Raw genomic sequence first — 20,897 nt, 5'->3', positions numbered from 1 at the left:
CCTGTCCTCCCAGACTTGATTGAGACTCATAGCGGGCTGCAGGAGCAGAATGACAAACAAAGGAGGCTGGAGGTTAAAAAAATGGAAACCAAATCGATAGAGATGACTGAAATGACGAAGGACTTGAAGGTCAGAGCTCGTGGTTCCTTAGAGTAGATAATACAGGAACATAATCAATCTCATCTAATTTAATCTCTCCCCCCATCTCAGACCTGATCTGCACTCATTTTTTTTCCTTCGATTGTCAGGTCTTTTCAGTTTCTGCCTAACAACTGAGCTGCTCTTGATATTACATTAACGTATCAAAGAAGTTGGTTAAATGTGCTAAAGAAATATATCAATACATGAAGATTACTGGTGCTTCATATGTTAATTATTTACAATAATATTGATGCTTTGATGATTCAGTACAATGCTGATGCTTTAGAACTTGAAACTTCAGAATGATACCGTCGCTTCTAAGTAGTTCTGATTCTTTAAAGCAATATTGTTTATAAACAGATTTGATGCTTCAAAGCAATATTGACACTTCAAAGAAATTCTGATTACTCAAAACAACAGTGATCATTCAAAACAGATTTTAAGCTTCAAAGCAATAATGATGCTTCAAATCTATTCTGATGTCAAAGCAATGTTTATTGTTTTAAAACAATACTGATGTTTAAACAGATTTGATGCTTCCAATGATGTCATTTCAGAACAATATTGATGCTTCAGTACAATGTTGATGCTTTAAAACTTCACAATGATATTGACACTTGTAAAAAGTACTGATGCTTCAAAGCAGTATTGTTTCAAAAAGACTGCTGCAAAAATACTGGTAATTTCAAAACAGATTTGATGCTTTAAAACAATGTTGATGCTTCAAAACAAAATCTCATGGATTAAAACAATGCAGATTCTTCCAAAACAATCCTGATGATTCAAAACAATGCTGATGTTTCAAAGCAGATTTGATTCTTCTAAACAGTGGCAATGCTTCAAAGCTATTCAGATGATTTAGAAACAGTTCTGACTAAACAATATTGATCCTTCATGGTTTGGTATTGCGCTCGAAGAAAATGAAGAAAAGTCTGAATGTTAAACACGTTATGCATTACGATGACTTTCATGGCTTATTCGAAATGTGATGTCCCTAGTGTAGATATATCGCTCATAAACCACAAGCTGTTCTGCACTCAGAAATGTCAAAAATATTACTCTCATTTGCAAGACATTTGTTACAGTTTGACACTTAAACCGCACGTCCCACCAGGGCCCGCATTTGTAAAAGCCAAAGCGGTGGCGTTGACCCTTATAAATTAAAGTGGGTATTTGACAACACTGATGTGCTTTAAAGAGTATTGAATTCCTGTGAGGTGGATGAATTGCACACCGCCGATTCAAAAAGAGGGAGGGCTGATGCCGTATAGCTTACTCCTCTATCATATTCACTGCCCTTTCAAAGTGTATCACCTCCCCTATCGAATCATAATCCTGTTCTGAGATACGGCGCGCTGAAAATGAAATATGTTTGCAGGTTTATAAATGTATCACGCTTTTTTTCCCAAGTGTAAGTGTGTAGAACCAATACTTTTAGCACAATCCAAACATTGCCTTTGGCAGCTGAATATGTGTTCAGGTTTTGCTGCCGTAAGCCACTGAGGATTTTTCCATATCTCTCTTGCTCTCCCCGGGTCTGTCTATCTATCTCTCCCTCTCCGATTCCCTCGACTTCTTGGGAGATATATTGAGGGTATGCTCAGTATCCACACTGCAGTTGATCAGCTGTAAGCTGGCCCATAGGCATGGAATCCTGTCTGTCCTTATTTGGATGAATGAATTATTAATATTTCACTGGTTTATCTGAATATACAGTACAGCTCCTCTTGCCTGTGTTGTTTTGTTTTTCTAATCTTTTGTCTCTCTCTCTCTCTCTCTCTCTCTCTCTCTCTCTCTCTCTCTCTCTCTCTCTCTCTCTCTCTCTCTCTCTCCTCTCCCTCTCCCTCTCGACCTGTCCCTTGCTCATTCCACAGCCAACAAAGCTGACTTTACATTGGAAGAACACGGCTTGCTTCTCTTGCAGTTGAATGGAAATCTGTGACCTTGGAAGATGAAGATGTTGTTGCCATGGGAACTCTTAATCCTGCTGTCACTCAAGAGCTGCCTAGCAGGTACGATATCCCCCGAGTTGCCTTTGATAGCTCACCTGTTCTGCATAGTCCCCACTTCAGTAGAGAGAGTGGCTTTTCATGCCTCTGTCTAATCATTTCCACATTCCTCTAGAGACAGATGCATGCTGGGAACAAGCGCTCGTGGTTGCCCCAGCAGGACATTTGTCTTGACACAGTTTCTGATTTTTCTCTTCAGCAATAACTTCTACAGTTGCTTATATTGGCATGCTTTATTTGTTCATAATAATAGACTAGCATAGGAAACTGTATTTGTTTATGTTGCTTTGAAGAATGTTCTGAAGCAGTTTGGTTTTAATTTTATATTAGACATTGAGTGGTGACCAGCCATCCAAAAATGCATTTACAATCAGACATTTACATTTATTGATATTGCATAAATTGGTATTTTTTTTTACTAGTTACTAGTACTAAAATAAGAGAAAAAAATCTCTTGGTACAGGAAGAAATATCTTGTTAAAGATACATTCTCTGAAAGTCTTAATATTTTATCCAATGTTGGCTCTCAGAAAAATTCACCTTGTTTCAAGGATTTCTGAATCAAGATGCTGAACAAGAACAATGCATTATAGAAATTACACTGGAAAAGAATTCTGAAAATCCTTGAAACAAGATAAATTTACCTAAGAGGAAACAATGCATAAAATATTAATACTTTTTTTTTGTATCTTTAATAAGATTATATTCCTTTTTTTTCTGCACTGGTAGTTTTTTTTTAAAACAAGTGAAAAAAATCTACTAAACTTAACTATGCACAATTTTATTTTTAGTTGAATTTATCATTTGGATTTAAGCATAGTTTTTTTTATCTACCATCCACAATCAGAACAAACCTGCGTCCCACCAGTTGAAGACTACTGTTTTAAAATAATTTTCATAAGAGTTAGACATTACTTATAGCTACTTGTAGCTCTTGGCAGACTTGCAATGAGCTATAACTCTCCACCATGTCTAAAACATACAAAACGTTCTTATTATTTCTCCTATGGTTTGTGCAACTCACAGCACATAATGCACCGCTGTAAGGAAGGGGCCATCTGAAGAGGCAGGTGCCCTATTTAAATGAACCAATGTCCCCCACTCAGTGCCAGTGCCCCAGTTATTGCCGTTGTTGTGCTACAGTAACTATGCCAACTCAAATGGGCATTTGCATTCAATCCACAGGTGCTCTTTTGATTGCACAGCTTGATATTCAGAAAGCTTAGCTGGAGAGAAGGAAGTGCATAGGCCAGACAGCATCAGATGGAAGGGCAGAAGCTATTCAGCACGGAGGACCTGAGGAGACCAACCAAACACACACTGTATCTAACAACCGGCCAGATGCTTTGAAGACTTTTATTTAAGTATTTTAAGTGTTGATGAAACGTGTGCATACAAGCTGTGTGGAAATGAACTGCAGTACATCATTTAGATCTCTTGTTGATAATTGATAATAACGTCTTGAAATAAAACAAAATCTCACGTAGCCTATTTATTTAGGAAATAAGTTATATTGAGTGAATGAATAATAGTGATCTACGAAAGTGAAATAGTTATTAAACATTTGGATACTGAATATGAATGTAGTTAATATTTAAACAGTGAATGGACCTATAAGGATGTGGTTATAATAATGAGAAGAAGTTATTAAACTAGGTTGAATGTCCCTTTATTCATTGTAAGTGTAAGTGAATTATTAATAACATTATGATTAGAAATAAAATGTACAAAATCATTTAAGCAAAAATTTCAATAGAATATTGAGGCTATTTTCCAATGTAAAACTCATGTCTCATTACACAGTGGAACAGTCATTCTTGTCGAAACAATTCAGATGTTCACATGAAATTGTGACCTTAATTATTATTATTATTTTTTTATAAATCAAAATGTCAGGGTCTGTAATATTTTTTAAATGTTTTTAATCAAAAACACAGTAAAACAGTAATATTGTGTTTTCTATTTTCTATTATTCTTGTGATGGCAAAGCTGAATTGTTTCTCCAGCCATTTCTCCAGGTTCTGAAGCCATTTCTCTAGTCTTCAGTGTCACATGAACCTTCAGAAATCATTCTAAATTATAATATAAAAGTCTTTAATATAAAAGTCTTTACTGTCACTTTTAATCAATTTATTAAATGTGCCAGAGTAAAAGGATTACAGAGACCAAAGGGACATGGTGATGGAAACAATATTGGATGGGAGGAAAAAATATATATTTCAATGCTTATGTGTTTACTCGCAAATATTTTGTTTCCCTGAGAAACTTTGTGTTCGCATTCCCTCGCAAAACTTTCACAGGTGAACCGTAACATTTGCAAGAGAATGACATTGACATACAATTGTTCCTTTAGGAGCTCAATAAATTATTAATTCCTTTAAAAACTTTTAAACAGTGCATTTGTTTGCATTTTGTTTTGTGATTATGTCTTGAGATTGTGAAAAGCAGTTTAGAAGTGCAGTGCATGTCTGACAGGCCATGCTAAAGAACATTTATTTCTTTATTTTTAATGTTTACATAAAAAAAATAAAATAAAAAAAAAACAGATTCCAGATCACCTCTGATTACTTTACCCACTATAATTAACTACAGTGAATAAACTGTAGGGCAAAATTGTCCAAGACTAAAAGTGATGGGGACATGTCCTCACCGCAAATGACACCTAAATGTGGAATACTGTAAGTGTGCTACTCCTCGCTCTAAATGCTTCATTAATTCCCGCTGTTCAAAGGACACACAAAAGGGAAAGTGAAAAAGGTAGCATCTCCCCCAGCGTGAGGAGGCAGGGCCCTCACCCCAGGCAAAGACGCCTGGACACTTCCATTAGCCTGATGATGTGGGAGGGTCATTTTTGTGTGTCCTCGTCAAGGTTAGAGACCTGTAAAAAAGAATTTCATTCACTCAAAGAGAATGAGAAAAGTCACAGGTGAGTTCAATTGGGAAAGGTTGAATGAGGAATTCTACTAACAGTAGAAAGCACAATTCCTTTCCCTGTGACATGTTTCTGAGAGCTTGTTTATTCATTTAAGAAATGATACATTTCACTAGAGTAATTACCACAACATGGGGTAATTAGGGAGGTGGATTGGTGTCTTGGCAGCAGTCAACCGAAACAGCAGACCTAGCCACGCTGCCATGCATGTTACGGGCCTGCCAAAAGGAGGACGTCATGTTGATGCGGTTCCTGCTACAAGAGGGGAAATGAAAGCTGTTCCTCTGGCACGTGTTTACGTTGCAGATCTAATGAGCTCAGTGTGGGAAGTTGCTGAAAATAAATGAATAGCGCACATTAGAGATAATGTGGACCTGATGTGTTCACACCTGTTTTACAATCCAGATTCATGTTCCAGATTGTGGATTATGAGCTGTTTGTGAATCTTGTTCTTGTTCTTTCTCCTAGAGAGAATTATTCGACATGGCCCAGTGTTCACGCAAGAGCCCAGTGACAGTGTTTTCCCTTTAAGTGCAGAGGACAACAAGATATTTATTAACTGCAAAGCTAAGGGAAGTCCAGAGCCACATTACAAGTAATGACTTTTCCTCAGTATCTTCTCAATATATAGTGGAATCCAAAAGTCTGACACCATACTGAAAATATATCTTTTTTTTCCATTAACACCTGGATATAAATTACATTTTAGGATTTTGAAAAATTGTTATTTTTAAAACAATTAAATTATATTTGAATGACCCTATTTGAACAAGAAAATATGACAATTATTTAATTTTTCATTTCAGCTTTTGACTGAAATTGTAAATACTAGTAAATTTAAAAAAATGCTTAAAAAAAATCTCTATATATAATCAAAAATTCAGACTTTTGGATGGTGTAATTTTTAATTTTTTTTTATATAAAATAGTATTTTTTTTATTTAAATTTTAATTATATTTTAAATTTTAGTAATTTTGTTTTGACATTTTTATTGTTTGTTTTTATATATTTCCATTTAGTTTTTATACATTTTTATTTCTGTAATTTTAATACTTCAACCTATTTTATTTCAGTTAGAATATTAGAAATTTTTATTTTTATTTTTTTTCTAATATTTATATTTTATTTCAGGTTTATTTCAATTAACAGACATGTTTTAATAGTTTTTTATAATAGTTTGAAAATGCCACTGAAAGAATTTGTATGCCTACATTTCTTCTCATCATCATTATTCTGTGCTCACTCCACCTGTTTTTACATTTAGGTGGAAATTCAACGGGAAAGATCTTGACAGTGACATGGACTTCAACTACAGTCTTGTTGAGGGAAACCTTTTGATCATTAAACCTCAGGCAACTAAACACCCCGGTATTTACCAGTGTATCGCCACTAATGCATTTGGAACCATTCTGAGCCGAGAGGCTAAAGTTGAGTTTGCATGTAAGTGCCAATTAAACCGAATATTTTGTATATGTGAATGCTTGAAAATAGCTTTTGACAGTCTCCTTCACACTTGATATCTACTTTGACTATGCTGTCTGTATATGTGCCCTTTGGAAGCTTAAATGCGTAATAGGTAAAATGGCCACTATGTTATCTTTCATATTTCATGTTGTCATTTGGTCCATTAATGGGAATACTTTCTTCCATGGATGTGACAGGCTTTTAAACTGACAACTACATTTTCCCATCTAGAAGATTCCATCAGGAGATGTCCAGTGGTACTAACTGGAATGCAGCCTGTCATGGATAATTGAAAAAAGGTCTTAAAACGACATATAATCAAAACACACAAAATCTGCCTCGTTCATATTGTGTGTACATATGAACACATTGTTCATTTGAAATTTCACAAGTAAGATGTGTCTCTTCAGGGCTTGAGTGATGCAGAAAATAGTTGTAGGACTAATTGGTGGCGCTTCACTGGCAAAATTGGCATTCACAGAAAAAGCATTTTCCCAATGATTTACCTTGAGTCTTGAGAAATCTTTTTTTCTCTTGACTTATGAAGAAAGTTTTCCATTATGTGATTTTACTTAGTTTTCTTTGTGTGTGTGTGTGTCTTTTTCCTGTTTATGCATTTGGCAGACACTTTTATCCATTAACACATTTAATTAATATCTTTAAACCACATATTTTAGTGTTCAAGGGCACATTTTTCTTTAGTTTCATCCATAAACTATAGATCTGACGATACATAATTAACAAACTTACCACGACAACCACATATAAATCCACCCATACACCATTTCAGAATGTGTTAATTGCATTTCATATAGCTAAGTTTAAAAATGATATTTATTTGTTTACCTCACTTTCAAATTCTTACCTAATTAAACTATTTTCTTTCTTGATTTATGCATTAACCTCACTTAATTCTGATATTTTTTTCTTGCAGTTTATCTTTTGGTTACACAAAACTCATTCCACACAGCCATATAGTACATTCATGAGGCTGGAGAACTGACATTTGAATAAACACCACAGCTTTAGCCCAGTGTGGGATGTCATTTTTGCCTGTCCCTTCCTGTGCTATAGAGTGGCATTTCTAAAGGTCCCTGCTCTGCGAGTCGTCTGTTGCACGTCAGAGCGATGACACTGCCTTTAATGAAAAGTTATGGCGATCCCATTATTTTGTTTTTGCAGACCTGCAGAATTTCAGCAGCAAGGCCAGAAGTCCAGTATTAGTGAGGGAAGGACAGGCTGTTGTGCTCCTATGCGGTCCACCACCCCACTTTGGAGGTACATTTTATTGTATTCCATATGAATTTGAATGTTATTTTCTTATGCGCATCAGGGTTTCTTTTGCATACAAATACACAAAGCCCCTATTCTTTGAAATGATCAATTCTTTTCCACTCTCCTATAAGAGACTTTCATACAAAGCAGGAGTGACAGTTGTTTGCAAAACCTGTTGACCTCTTTCCACAGCACAAATTTTTTTTTTTTTTTTTATCAGTTCGAGCACTATGTTTAGCCTGTAGAATAATGCCAAGCAAATCCAAGGTCAGCAATTCACCGCAAGTGGCAATTGACCGTTCGTAAAGACCCGCCCCCTTTAGTTACTGTTGCTAGTACTACTAGTTACTAGTAGTTACTGACAACGTGCTGACAGACAGGACAGACCAGGTTACTTTTGATATGAAACAAATTCTCACCTTTCAAAATTGGTCATTTCTTAAAGATTTAAACAATAAATACCGTTTTGTGGCTCTTTAATGTGTCTGACAGATCGCCGTAGCCTCAGTTAAAGGTGCTCGTGAACCGATCATCTCTTCCTTCTAGTTAATTTATAGTATCAAATAAACGTGAATGAACGTAAGAAGGAATGTTTTAACCGCGGAAAGACATCAGTACACACAGTTTTTCAAGTTCAAATCCTCCAACGTTAATCTACTAACTCTCCTGACTGCTTTGTCGGACAAAAATGGCTGATCCAGCGAATGGTGGATTGTGATTGGTCAGATATTTCGTGCTAGAGATGTCAAAGAAAACCTCATTCCGCTCTGCTCACTTATTATGTATGGTGCATGTTGGTTCAGATTGTGTCTTAATCATCTCATATTGTGAGCAAATCAAGCTTTCAAATGACCGGAGCTCACCGAATGGCTCACTCTGGAGCTCCCGTTCTTGCATTCATGCACCAGCCTCGTGGCATTTAGATCCCCCTCCTCCTCCTTAATGGCACTTGTGCCCTTGTGGTCATTTGGAAAGGTTATTTTCTTAAGCCTTGGCCCTCTGTTGAAAGGTAATAAAGGCATGTGGTGGCTGGTTTAAAGCGACATGTCTCTTTATCCCCCAGTCCAGCTGTGCACCTCTTCTCTTTCTGTATAGAGCTGATTAGCAGTCCCTCAAAGAGCCACGCACACATGCTCCAGAGGTGCAATTTCATGCCACCGCACCGGCGTTCTGTCATTCCACCACATTTCGAATCCAGTCGAATCAAATGGCCTTCAGTGCCCCATACCTTCCCCACTCTCCGCCACCACCCTCCATCTTCTGTTTTCCTTCCTCTGTTCTCCCGCCACACCACCCTTGACTGTTTGCCAAATTCCGTAATCCGAGGCTCTGTTGTATGGATCATACTTTATTGGACTTTATACAATGTTTAGATACTGCTACTCAGTCCAGGAAGTATTTTTTCTGCTATTTTAATCTGTATTTTTTGCTCTTGGGAGCTAATTATTTTTACCCTGGTGCATGAGAAATATGTATGTCATGTATACATTAATATGTATATGGTCACGGCATTTGTATATTGTTGCCCTAATGTTCATTTGACTGCTTCTATTGCTCTCTAAGTCGCTTTGGATAAAAGCATCTGCTAAATGATTAAATGTAAATATTTTGGTATGTATTACCATTAGTTTGGAGTCTCAAAAGAGAAATCTCTTGTTCTCAAAAATATTATCTTATACTCACCAAGGCTGCATTTATTTGATCAAAATTGCTCTGCACTGTACAAAATGCACGTGATTTCAGATTATAGTGGCTGTGAATTTGGTTCCTAAGAGAGCAAAAGCCTTAAGCACAGTGCCCAGTAATGACGAGAGGTCACCCACCTTGTCACTACTCCATTTATGATGGTTTTAATTCACCTTTTTCTTTCTGGAAGTCAAATGGTTATTTTTTTTCTTGGTGCTGTAGACTTTTAGATATGCTGTTTGAACCTTAAATAGCCATTATCAATCCATATTTCAGCCAGTCTAACCCCCTGTCTGCCCTCTAATAAATGCTGCTTAATTTGATACTTTCATACTTTATTTTATACCACAGGCCTTGCTGTGTGCTCTTCCTGTATTCCTTTTATCTCCTCTTCATATTTCCCTGTCTCGTTAAGAAAGAGTGAGAGGTGACATGAAGGAATATAGATAAAGGAAAAAATGAAAAGGCTATCAAGACAAAAGGAACTTGCATGACTTTTATTTTAGATGAATGACAGTGTGACTTGTGACAGTATGAACTTTTATTTAGTTCATGACAAGATGAATTTAACCTAACAGTAAATTAGGTTTGTGTAAATTAAGAAGGCCTGTCAGATCCTACTTTATTAAAATATATTCACATGACTAGTTTTTAATTGTGCATTTTTATAAAGTTGTCACAAACCAAAGTGTTTGGATGTTTTGTAGTGGCTTTGTGCCTTTTTTATTGAACGTTATTAGTTTGCTGTTGCTTGGCTGTCAAAATCGAAACTGTATTGCTTTAACTTTGTTAAATACAAACTCTTTTCCCATGGCTGAGCTCTAACAAGCTTCTTCCACAAATAGTTGAATTTAATAAAAAAGTTTTTAAAGAGTCTTTTTCATGAGGTATCAAGCTGTACACTAAGTATGGCATGCATTATATACATAAATATACACATACACTATATACTGTTTCTTAAAAAAAATGTAGTAATGTCATCTGACAATTTTCTCAGATATCAGATATTCCTGGATATTTAATGGCCGCCCCAGCGTTGCTGTTGGGGACAACCGACGCTTTGTGTCCCAGAGGACTGGAAACTTGTATATCGCTAAGGTAGAGACGTCAGACGTGGGCAACTACACATGTGTGGTGAGGAATGTGATGACCAACACGACGGTCCACAGTTCCCCAACTCCAGTGGTGCTACGTCGGGATGGTGAGTAGCCTGGAGGAACTGCTAACAGTGATGAATCAGTGGATTTGAGCATGACAGTGTTTGCTTTGCTGCCACTCAGAGATGTAGCATTTGTGTATTCATAGTCTCTAAGCCATGCTCAGCCAACTGTGTGAGAGAGAGAGAGAGCGAGAGAGAGAGAGAGAGAGAGAGAGAGAGAGCGAGAGAGAGAGAGAGAGAGAGAGAGAGAGAGAGAGAGAGAGAGAGAGAGAGAGAGAGAGAGAGCGAGCGAGAGAGAGAAATGTTGCATTAAGAAACAGAGATGAACTCGCACACCGTCTCTCTCACACACATACCCCGGAAGGCTCAACATCACCAGTCATTAGTGTCTGTTTAATATTCACCCAGACAAGGTATGTGAAGTAGGGCGGGGAGGTTTTGAATATTTTGAGTTAATGTGAATATTGAATATTTTTATCTATGAATATTTTGGGCTCAAGACCACTGCCAAACTCTTATTACTTTACTAATTCTTATTTCTTACTTTTCCTTGTGTTTGATCTACATTCCCTGCTGAAAAGACCATTTTAGGCCAGCATAAATTTACATGATTTTCTAGTTGTGGTGCTAGTCAATCAGCTGGTCCACCGTCGTGATATTTTTGCTAAAGCTGCTTGAATAAGCTTTTGCTAAAACCGGTTGGCTAAGCAGTTAATCTCAGTAAAAATTAAACAAAATAACTACCAAAAGTGTTAGTTGACGAAAATTTTATTTATTTTTATAGTATTTAAGAATTCACAATTTATCTAATACAAGCACTGTTTTCATATTATATTTCGATTATCTTTTATATGTTATGCATGTATGATACATATTTGAATGAATGTTTTTCATAATATATGTGTGAAGTTTCATTTTTCATTTTTCACATTATCATCAACTGATATGTATTTTGTTTATTCAAATTATTAATAAAATAATAATTTAACATTTTGGTCTATTATGATGTTTTATATATTAATACATTTATTTGACTTTTTTTTTTTTCACCAAAAAAGTAAAAAAAAAAAAAAAAGTCTAAAAGTATAATCATGAGTCAGATGGGCTAAAAGTAATGAATATGACATGCCAAAATATTGGAAAAGTACAAAAATACAAAACTATGACTAAAAAAAGGCAACCTAGTTAAAAGCCTAGTGTGAACATCAGCATCCAAAGCACTTCATATTCTGGTGACCAGCCATTCTCTTTTCAGCAGGGTTTGTTGGCAAGCTGCATGTTTTTGTAAACTTGTTTATAAGCCTTGTTTGCACTTCAGTTGATATACTATAAATAGTTTGATTTGAATTGGAGTGCATTGCTTTCACCCTAAAAGACTTATGCTTGTTTATCCTTATTTTACAGCTGTGATGGGGGAATATGAGCCGAAGATTGAGGTCCAGTTTGAAAAAATGCTCCACGTTGCAAAAGGATCATCGGTTCGACTGGAGTGTTTCGCTTTAGGAAAGTAGGTCTCTACTTTACTAACAGATGGACTTCTTGCCCCCAGAGGGTTGCCTTGCTTAACTGGGTATTGCCACACTTGGCACATAGTACATCTTAGCAGTTTATTTAAGAGAAATGTCTCCGAAATCTACAGGATCTTTTAATCTTTGTGAAGTACTAGGAAGCAGATGGAGGGTGGCGGCCGTTATTTTAAAAACAGCTGCAGACTGTGACCCAGGGGTTGGGCAGGGTTCTGGCTTTGGATTGTCCACGGGTAATGTGTTAAGGGATGCTGGGATACTGGAGGTTGAATGGGTCTAGAACAGAGATGCTGCCATGCCATTCCATGTATTTTTATATTTTATTTATAAATTGAATAAAGCTACAATGTGAATAAAGCTACATTGTGTCAATTCCTATGATGGCAAAGCTGAATTTTGTCTTCAGTGTCACGTGATTCTTCAGAAATCATTCTAATATGCTGATTTGGTGCTCAAGGAACATTTTTGATTATCAATGTGAAAAACAGCTGCGCTTCCTCTGATGAATAGAAAGTTCAAAAGAACAGCATTTATTTGAAATAGAAATCTTTTGTAGCATTGTAAATCGTTAATGTCACTTTTGATCAATTTAATGCTTCTTGCAAAATAAAAGTATTCAGTTCTTAAAAATATATATTACTGACCCGAAACTTTTGAATTGTGATGTATTTAACATCTATTTTATTGATGGCTGGAAAATGTACTTAGCCAAATTGATAAATAAACAAACATGCAAGGGATTGGGAATATGTCATTATATCCACGGATGTTGAATCACATTTTACTCAAAGATGTTGACTAACTAGTAACATGTTCTCCTTTGATGAATCATGTAAAGCCTCCATAGATCATCTCAGCACAGTGTGATGTAAATATGGTCTCTTTTCTCGACTTTCCTCAGTCCAGTGCCTTCTATTTCCTGGAAGAGAGCAGACGGAAACCCTTTCCCTGGAAAAATGAAGATAAATCACTCAAATGGTGTCCTAGAGATCCCATATTTCCGTCCAGAGGATTCTGGACTTTATGAATGTGTGGCCGAAAACTCCAAAGGACGCAGCATTGCAAAAGGACGTCTTGTTTTTCAAAGTAAGAAATACAAAGTTCTGTCATGAAACTCTAGATGGCACAGGCTGATTGGTCCTCAGCTCAGCCTGCTTGCAATCACATCATTCTCAATATGGCACAGATGATTGGTTCTTCCTGTTTCAGTAGCCAATGAGCTTAGCATTTGCCTTAGCAGTGCAGCACGCTTTCAAAAACCCTCCACCTTCCCCAGCTCCACCTGTATAGATCTGCTACATGTAGTTCATGTACACTCACGTACAATAAAAGCAGCAGCAGCGTAGCAGATCCTTTCCACCAAGACCAAACATACCAACATTGCCATGCCAAACACTATATCAATATTTAGACAGCTGTGTCCAAAACATTGTATGCAGAGTATTTTTCTCAATGTTAAAAGACCTTGTTTATCTCTCCTATCCATGCAGCATTTTGTCTGCCATCACGATTACTGCAGGAGAATCAATACGAGAAATTTAAATTTTTAATGAGTCAGATAACGGATCACACGGCAGCCTGTGGTAAATAATAAATAATGAAAGAATAGATTTTATTGTCAAGGCAAGACTAATTAGAATGGCTATAGTAGGTGTTGTTTAGCCTGCCCAGAATACCCACAAGATATGCACTGCAACAGTGCTCTTCTACAGGACAGGAAGAATCATCTCGAATTAATGTGCACACAGTAACCTCATTTTTTGATGGTTTATAAAACACAATGCTTTCATTATTCTTGCAATGTATTGCAAGGGAGAAAGTTTAGAGAGACAAACGTTGTGTTAAGGCAGGATGCAGACCTCTGCATTTGTTATATTTTAGTTCATTGCTGTTCACGCAGATGTGGAACACCTGCAGTGGTCGCAGACTCTATATGACGCAAACATGGCTATTGAGTCTGATCTTCACTGGGAGTGCAAGGCTAATGGAAAACCTCAACCTGTTTACAGATGGCTCACGAATGGACAGCCTTTGGTCTCTCAGGTGATAATACTAACCGCCAGAATAACATCCCTCAACGCATTTTCCCTTTTCCCTGAAATGCTAAGACACCTAAAGTAATATGCTGGTTGTGTGCTGGAGTGTGCATGTTGAAATGTGTATATATTTGAAATATTTGAAATCTGGTTTATTAGTCGTGGTCACAATCTGTACTGACAGTTTTGTTTATGCTCAGGACAGAATTCGTGTTGATGGTGGCAAGTTAACCATCTCCAACATAAACCTGATGGATTCTGGGATGTATCAGTGTTTGGCAGAGAACGATAACGGAGTCATATATGCTAGCGCTGAACTCAAAGTTGTGGGTAAGCACCTTTCAATGTTATAACATTTTCGACAAACATCTGTGATCAAAACTGTTTCAGACCTGGAAAAGTCTTGGTATTTAATGGAATTTGGTATGTAGTGAAGAATTTCTTTTTTTCTAGTTATGTTCTGCCCTAAAATATTTAATCAGCTATTTTTAAAGGTACACTATGTAACTTTTTTTTTTGTTCAAAGTTAACAAATTTTAAATAAAATCAATAAATCATGAATCCGTCTTCCAAAACATGTTTTTGTCTTACCCTTATTCGCTATGGTAAGCCTATTATAAGTGTCTATATTTTAGACCTAACAGGATGGTTTTCATGGGAAATTGCGTGTTGATCATAGGTATCTCGCCCACGTGTGTCTTGTCATATCTGTAAATAGAGAAAAGTTGCTTCAGCACCTTTGACTTGTGTATGGTGTGGGAGTGACATTTTATAAAAATGCTGAACAGAAAAGACTTTGTTGACAAAAAGAGAATGTGACAGCTTTTAATAAAACGAGAATCAACACTGGCTTGGCTTTTCGGAGAAGGAGAGAACTGAGAGATTTTAAAAAGATGTAAAAGTGACGCAACGACGTTTTTATTACTTAACAGGTGAGTTAGGTTTTATTGAACAGATAAATTACCATTTGTAGCTCTCTTACAGAGTTCATTGTAAAGCATTATTGTGAAGGGTCATGTCATTATGCTTGTTGTAGTGCTGTGCTGGAATTCATTTTCATGGAAGTACTGTGTCGATCACTGGGTATAGCTATAGTAACATCTTCAGCTAGTCAGTTTGAGATCCTTTCCATCTAAACTGGTTGCATCTCTTAAGCCTTGTAGTGATGAGCAATAGGTTAACCATATTCATTCGCACAGTTCCGCACCAACCAAAGCTGTTCTTCCGCAAAATGCATGTAGTTTTGTTTATTAACCGATAGAGGGCCAAAAGTTACATAGTGTACCTTTAAAATCATATTAGTAATCATTAAAAGTAGTGATGCACTGAAATTCCGGCAAACAAAAATATTCAGTTTTGATCGAAACAGCCTACCATCCAATAATCACAATAAGCACTGTCCTTTGTTACTTTTGATATGAAACAAATTCTGAGCTTTCAAGTTCTGTCTATTTTATAACTAAATTTAAACAATAAATGTCATTTTGGCACTGTTTAATGTGGCTTGACAGTTCAAGTGGCAATGCAGAGCATCGATACGTTGAAATATATAGTACAACGTACTGAAATGGCTTGTGTAATGGCTCAGCATAATTAAAAACTGCCTCATGTGGAATTTAAATGTTTACATATGACTATGATTATTTGAATTAAATAAATGTGATACATTTTTTAATGATGAAATAAACTGTATTTTTGGATTCAGTTTTTGACTATAGGTATTTTGGTAAAGAAAAATTCATTTCGGTGCCATTCAAAATGTGTGGGAACCCTGGTATTCAGAATTTATAATAAATCACATATCGCATGTTTTCAGCCTCACCTCCAGACTTCTCAAAAAACGCACTGAAGAAGAGCACACTGATCCAGAGAGGTGGAGAAGCTGTCATCGAATGCCGACCGCACGCGTCCCCCAAAGCTTCGTACTCTTGGAGGAGAGGCAACGAGTTCCTGAAAGACAGCAAGAGGTACGGGTCAGCAGACCGGTCGCTAATGAAAGGTGCCAAATGAGCCACTTGCACTCCTGTTGTCCCCCGAGCCTTGGGGTTTGTTTGCACCACAGCAGTTCAGGGATGTGGGGCAACTTCTTTGCGGTCATTCGCACAGGGCACTTTCTTGCATGCATCGGCACAGTTTTTTATTCGTTTTCAAATTATTGTTACATTAACACCATGATATAAATGCTGTTGGAAAAACTCTCATTTTCCCATGTTGGCAGAAATAGAGTTAATTGGGTTCACTTACTAATAGTACACTAACACTAGCATAAATACTACCTTTAAAACGTTTGGACTTGTTAAAAAAAAAAAAAAAATTTCCAACCAAATTTGTTTTGTTTTTTTAAAGAAGTCTCTTATGTTCACCAATGTGGATAAAAAATACAATATAATAGTAATATTGTGAAATATTATTCAAATGTTTTCCATTTTGATTTTTCTAGTTTTCTATTGTAATATTTTTAACATGTCATCTATTCCTGTGATGGCAAAGCCGAATTATTAGCATCATTCTAATATGCAGATTGGGTGCTCAAGAAACATTTAGAAACTATTATTTATTATATTAAATTATTATTATCATGGTTGAAAATAGTTGTTCTGCTTAATATTTTTGTGACCACCATGATCATGTGTTGTTGTTTTTTAGGATTCTTTGATTATTTAAAGATGAAAAGAACAGGATTCATTTGATATTAACTGTCACTTTTGATCAGTTTAATGTGTCATTGCTGATATATAAGTTAATTAAAAAAAATCTGAATAAAATTATCTTTTAAAAAATTACTGAACCAAAAAGTTTGAACAGTAGTGTTGGTGGCCTCAGAGCTAATGGACAAGGACAAAACTCCCGATTTTGATTTTATGGGATTTAAAATGGCAAAATAATATAAAAATACATTTGAGTGGAACTTCAGTGGAATCGAATTGTGCTCATTACAAGTATGTTGCAGATAAAAATGGGGTGGAGGTGGGGGGCACAAAATTAATATTATTTCCCATAAAAATAACACTAACATTTTATTACATTTTATAATGAGAATACATTTTTCAACTTCCTGTTTCTTTCTTTTCCTCCTTCAGCAGTCATTATTTGCAAAGCATCAGCCCATTACTGTGTGATATTTGTCCATATTTTTATTCAAACATAATTGCCTTTTGTTGTCCATATTGAACACACATTGCTGAGGCACAGATGTTGCACATTCAAAACCAACAACATCCTTCCTGATGGCACTTTTCACACAAGAGTGAGTGCCTAGTGGAACACTAATTAATACACCCCTGGTTCTGAGTCTTTCCTGTGGGGTTTCAACAGGACAGAATCATTCTAGCATGGCCATGTCAGAACAGGTGGCAGGAGGGACGAGTGTATGATCTCCAGTAATGGATGGGGATGGAGGGATAACCAATGGGAGCTCATTCTGTGCACTGTGGTCCATCTGGACCTGAGAGAGAACACACATGCCATGACTCACTGATGCTGCCCAGGGTCTCTGTGGAACTATGTGATTATTGGATGTGGGAGAGAGGGAGTGATGGAAAGGGGGAGAGCCAGTGGAAGTTAGAGCGAACTGAGGAAGTGAGACAAGAGGTGCAAGACTGTGTATCAGATACCGTCTATCAGAGGGTAAAGGTAAGCCTCGGAGTGTCTGAAATGGAGTTCTAACACATTCCTAACTGAATACTGCACAGTATCTACTAAAGTTTTGTAGCGTATATGGAGCAATATGCAAAAATAAACAGTTCAGTAAAGAGTTCATGTTTAATTCAGAAAGCGGCATCCAGTTATCAGTTTGGAAATAGTTATTTTGCAGTATTTTCAGGTCTGGAGTGGAATTGGCCACTCAAATGAGTCAGGAAGCAAATGGACGGTCGAGTGCACTGCATTGTGGGATACACTATTGTGCATGCTGCATACTGTTTTGGAAATAGTAGCCTATTTAAAGCAATATGCACTAATGAACATGTTTAATTCAGGAAGTGGCATCTAGTTGTCATTTTGCAAGTAGTTATTTATGGTTATGTTTTAATGTCTTAACTTTTGACAATCCACTCAAATGCATTGTGGGATACACTATGGCACATTGTCCACACTGCACAAATATCTTTTTACAAATAGGAAATGTGAAATATAATGCAATATGCAACAATCAACATTTCAGCAAACAGTCCATGTTTTTATCAGATAGAGGCATTCAGTCATCATTTTTTAAATAGAATCTTGAGTAAAATATTTTGACACTTCGCTCAAACAATGAAAGGAAATGGTGTGTCAAGTGGAGTGCATTGTATTGTGGGATTTGCTATTACACTCTGTTAGTTGTGTTTGAAATGGAATACTAGTGTACTGCATATTGCACACTGTACACTGCATACTCTTTAACATATATATTATGTAAAATTGAAAATATTATGCAGACAAAATGTTTCAACCTACATTGTTCAAGCAATATTATTGAACATGTAATATACAATATTAATATTGAATATTACGGTTAATTCAGCAATTGGTATCTAGTTTAAAATTAAATTTTAAATTATTCAAGAAAGAAAGAAAGAAAGAGATTAAAATCATGGCTGATATATTTGTTGCTTTGGAAAATGAATTTCAAGGTGCATTGCATTGTGGGATACAGTTTTCCACACAGTGTTCTCTGTAGTAGTACTAGGTTCATCTATGTATTCCATAGATAGTGAAAATGTGTATACTATGCACACTGCAATTCAAATATTTGGGGTCTGTAAGATTTTTGATAGAAATTGATAGTTTTATTCTACAAGGGCACATTAAATTCATCAAACGTGACTGTGAATAAATGACCAAATGATTTCTTGAAAACTGGAGTAATGGCTGCTAAAAACTCAGCTTTACCTTCACAGGAATAAATGACATTTTAAAATATATAAAAATACGAAGCTGTTATTTTAAACGTGAAATAATATTTCACAATATTACTGTCTTTATTGCATTTTTTGATCAAATAAAAGCAGCCTTGGTGAGCAGAAGAGACTTCTTTCTAAAACATCTTACCGACCCCAAACATTTGAACAATAGTGTAGGTATTGTGCCCTTCTGAACCTACTGACACCTACATTAGACACGAGTAAAGGAACAGATTGAAACTTCTAAATATGCGTGATTGTCTGATTTTCACAGCAATTACACTGTGATTTATTTTGAAGAGGTGCAAGCATGAAGGTGTCAATCTAATGTTGGATCTCACACTCCTGAGTTAGTATCAAGTCAATGTGTTGCAGCCTCACCGTAGTGATTCTCTGGACGTGCCCCAACTTGTGAGGAGAAGCATCGATTAGTCATCATATTCCACAGGAAGGCTCAGAGACTGATTACAAAGCCATCACGGCTTGACGCAAATATAAATGTGGCTATGTGTGGTCAGAAGTTTTGTTCCGTAAGCAGATAGCTCTTGCCTTTTTTCTATTGGTTTTGCAGCTCATTGCTCACGGGTCGTCTGGTCGGCATGCTTCTATCGCTCAGTGTTTGATATTTTTGTCAATAAATCAGATGAAAGCTCTCGGCGTAAAGCATGTTCTCTGAGCCATAATAAATACATATTTATTTTTAAAAGCTGCGGCTGAAATTGTTTGATTTCTGAGCTGGCAGGTCTGCTGCGCTCATGTTTGATTTGTTCTGGGAGAAGGTCACAGCGGATCTCAGCGTCATATATTTACATTGCTGTATTTATTTATCTATCATTCCTTCCAATCCCTTCCTAGTTATTAAAAACAAAGCAGCATTGCTTGTTGATGCACATCAAGGTAGATGAAGCACTTCTGAGAACTGTTTCCTCCAGTTATATGAAATATACTTGCAAGAAATAAATCAGAATTCAATTTTGAGTGGTACAAAAGTCTACTCGAGTGGTACAAAAGTGGTGAGTGGTACAAAAGTTTACCACAGTTGATAAGGTGATGTAAATGGTTGCTAGATTGTTCTGAGTATTTTTAACATGTTGCCAGGCAGGTGCTAAGGTGGTCTTGGGTGTTGGCTAGATGGTTACTTCCTGTTCCTAATCAAAAGATCCAAGTCTGGCCATTTGCATAAACTTAGCCTCAATGTTAAGAACTAGTCTGACCAACTAGCTGTTAACCAAGGGGTAACCAGTCTCATTTTTCCGATTCAAATGAGACCCATCTATGTTTTTATGTAGCTGACTTAAAAAAAGTTGGTAACACTTTCCAATAAGGTTCATTAGTTAACATTAGTTAATGTATTAACTAGCATGAAATAACCATGAGCAATCCATTTGTTACTGTATTTGTTAATCTTTGTTAATGTTAGTTAATGAAAATACAGCTGTTCATTGTTAGTTCATGTTAGTTCACAGTGCATTAACTAATGTTAACAAGATTTTGATATTTTGAGTATTGGTAAATGTTGAAATTAACATTAACAAAGATTAATAAATGCTGTATACGTGCAGTTCATTATTAGTTCATGCTAATTAATGTAGTTAACTAATGTTAACTAACGGACCTTATTGTAAAGTGTTACCAAAAAGTTATGATCAGTCTTAAAGAACCAATAAGATGACTAAGACTAGATGACTACTTGTAAGACTAGTCTAAGCATTTTATGTCTCTGGTCCTTCCTTCAATGCAAGTCTATGGAATTTTATTAGCATGTTTTATTCTTGATTTAGTTTTA

The 20,897-nt window shown here is 36.2% G+C and overlaps 1 protein-coding gene across 2 annotated transcripts in view; it reads left to right on the top strand.

Moving 5' to 3' along the window:
- The window catches only part of cntn6 (contactin 6), an 87,130-nt gene that overhangs the window by 49,095 nt on the left and 17,138 nt on the right, over positions 1 to 20,897 (top strand). For both annotated transcript variants that reach the window (XM_079883603.1, XM_079883604.1), the window contains exons 2-11: positions 2,016 to 2,153; positions 5,551 to 5,677; positions 6,347 to 6,522; positions 7,729 to 7,824; positions 10,505 to 10,708; positions 12,071 to 12,173; positions 13,094 to 13,278; positions 14,093 to 14,235; positions 14,429 to 14,558; positions 16,045 to 16,195. In XM_079883603.1, coding sequence (XP_079739729.1) covers positions 2,093 to 2,153; positions 5,551 to 5,677; positions 6,347 to 6,522; positions 7,729 to 7,824; positions 10,505 to 10,708; positions 12,071 to 12,173; positions 13,094 to 13,278; positions 14,093 to 14,235; positions 14,429 to 14,558; positions 16,045 to 16,195 — 1,376 coding nt within the window. In that variant the 5' untranslated portion in view covers positions 2,016 to 2,092. The remainder of the gene's footprint in view (positions 1 to 2,015; positions 2,154 to 5,550; positions 5,678 to 6,346; positions 6,523 to 7,728; positions 7,825 to 10,504; positions 10,709 to 12,070; positions 12,174 to 13,093; positions 13,279 to 14,092; positions 14,236 to 14,428; positions 14,559 to 16,044; positions 16,196 to 20,897) is intronic.

Source organism: Squalius cephalus (assembly GCF_949319135.1).
Source record: "Squalius cephalus genome assembly, chromosome: 10".
Classification (NCBI taxonomy): Eukaryota; Metazoa; Chordata; class Actinopteri; order Cypriniformes; family Leuciscidae; genus Squalius; species Squalius cephalus.
This window is presented reverse-complemented; position numbering and strand designations above follow the sequence as displayed.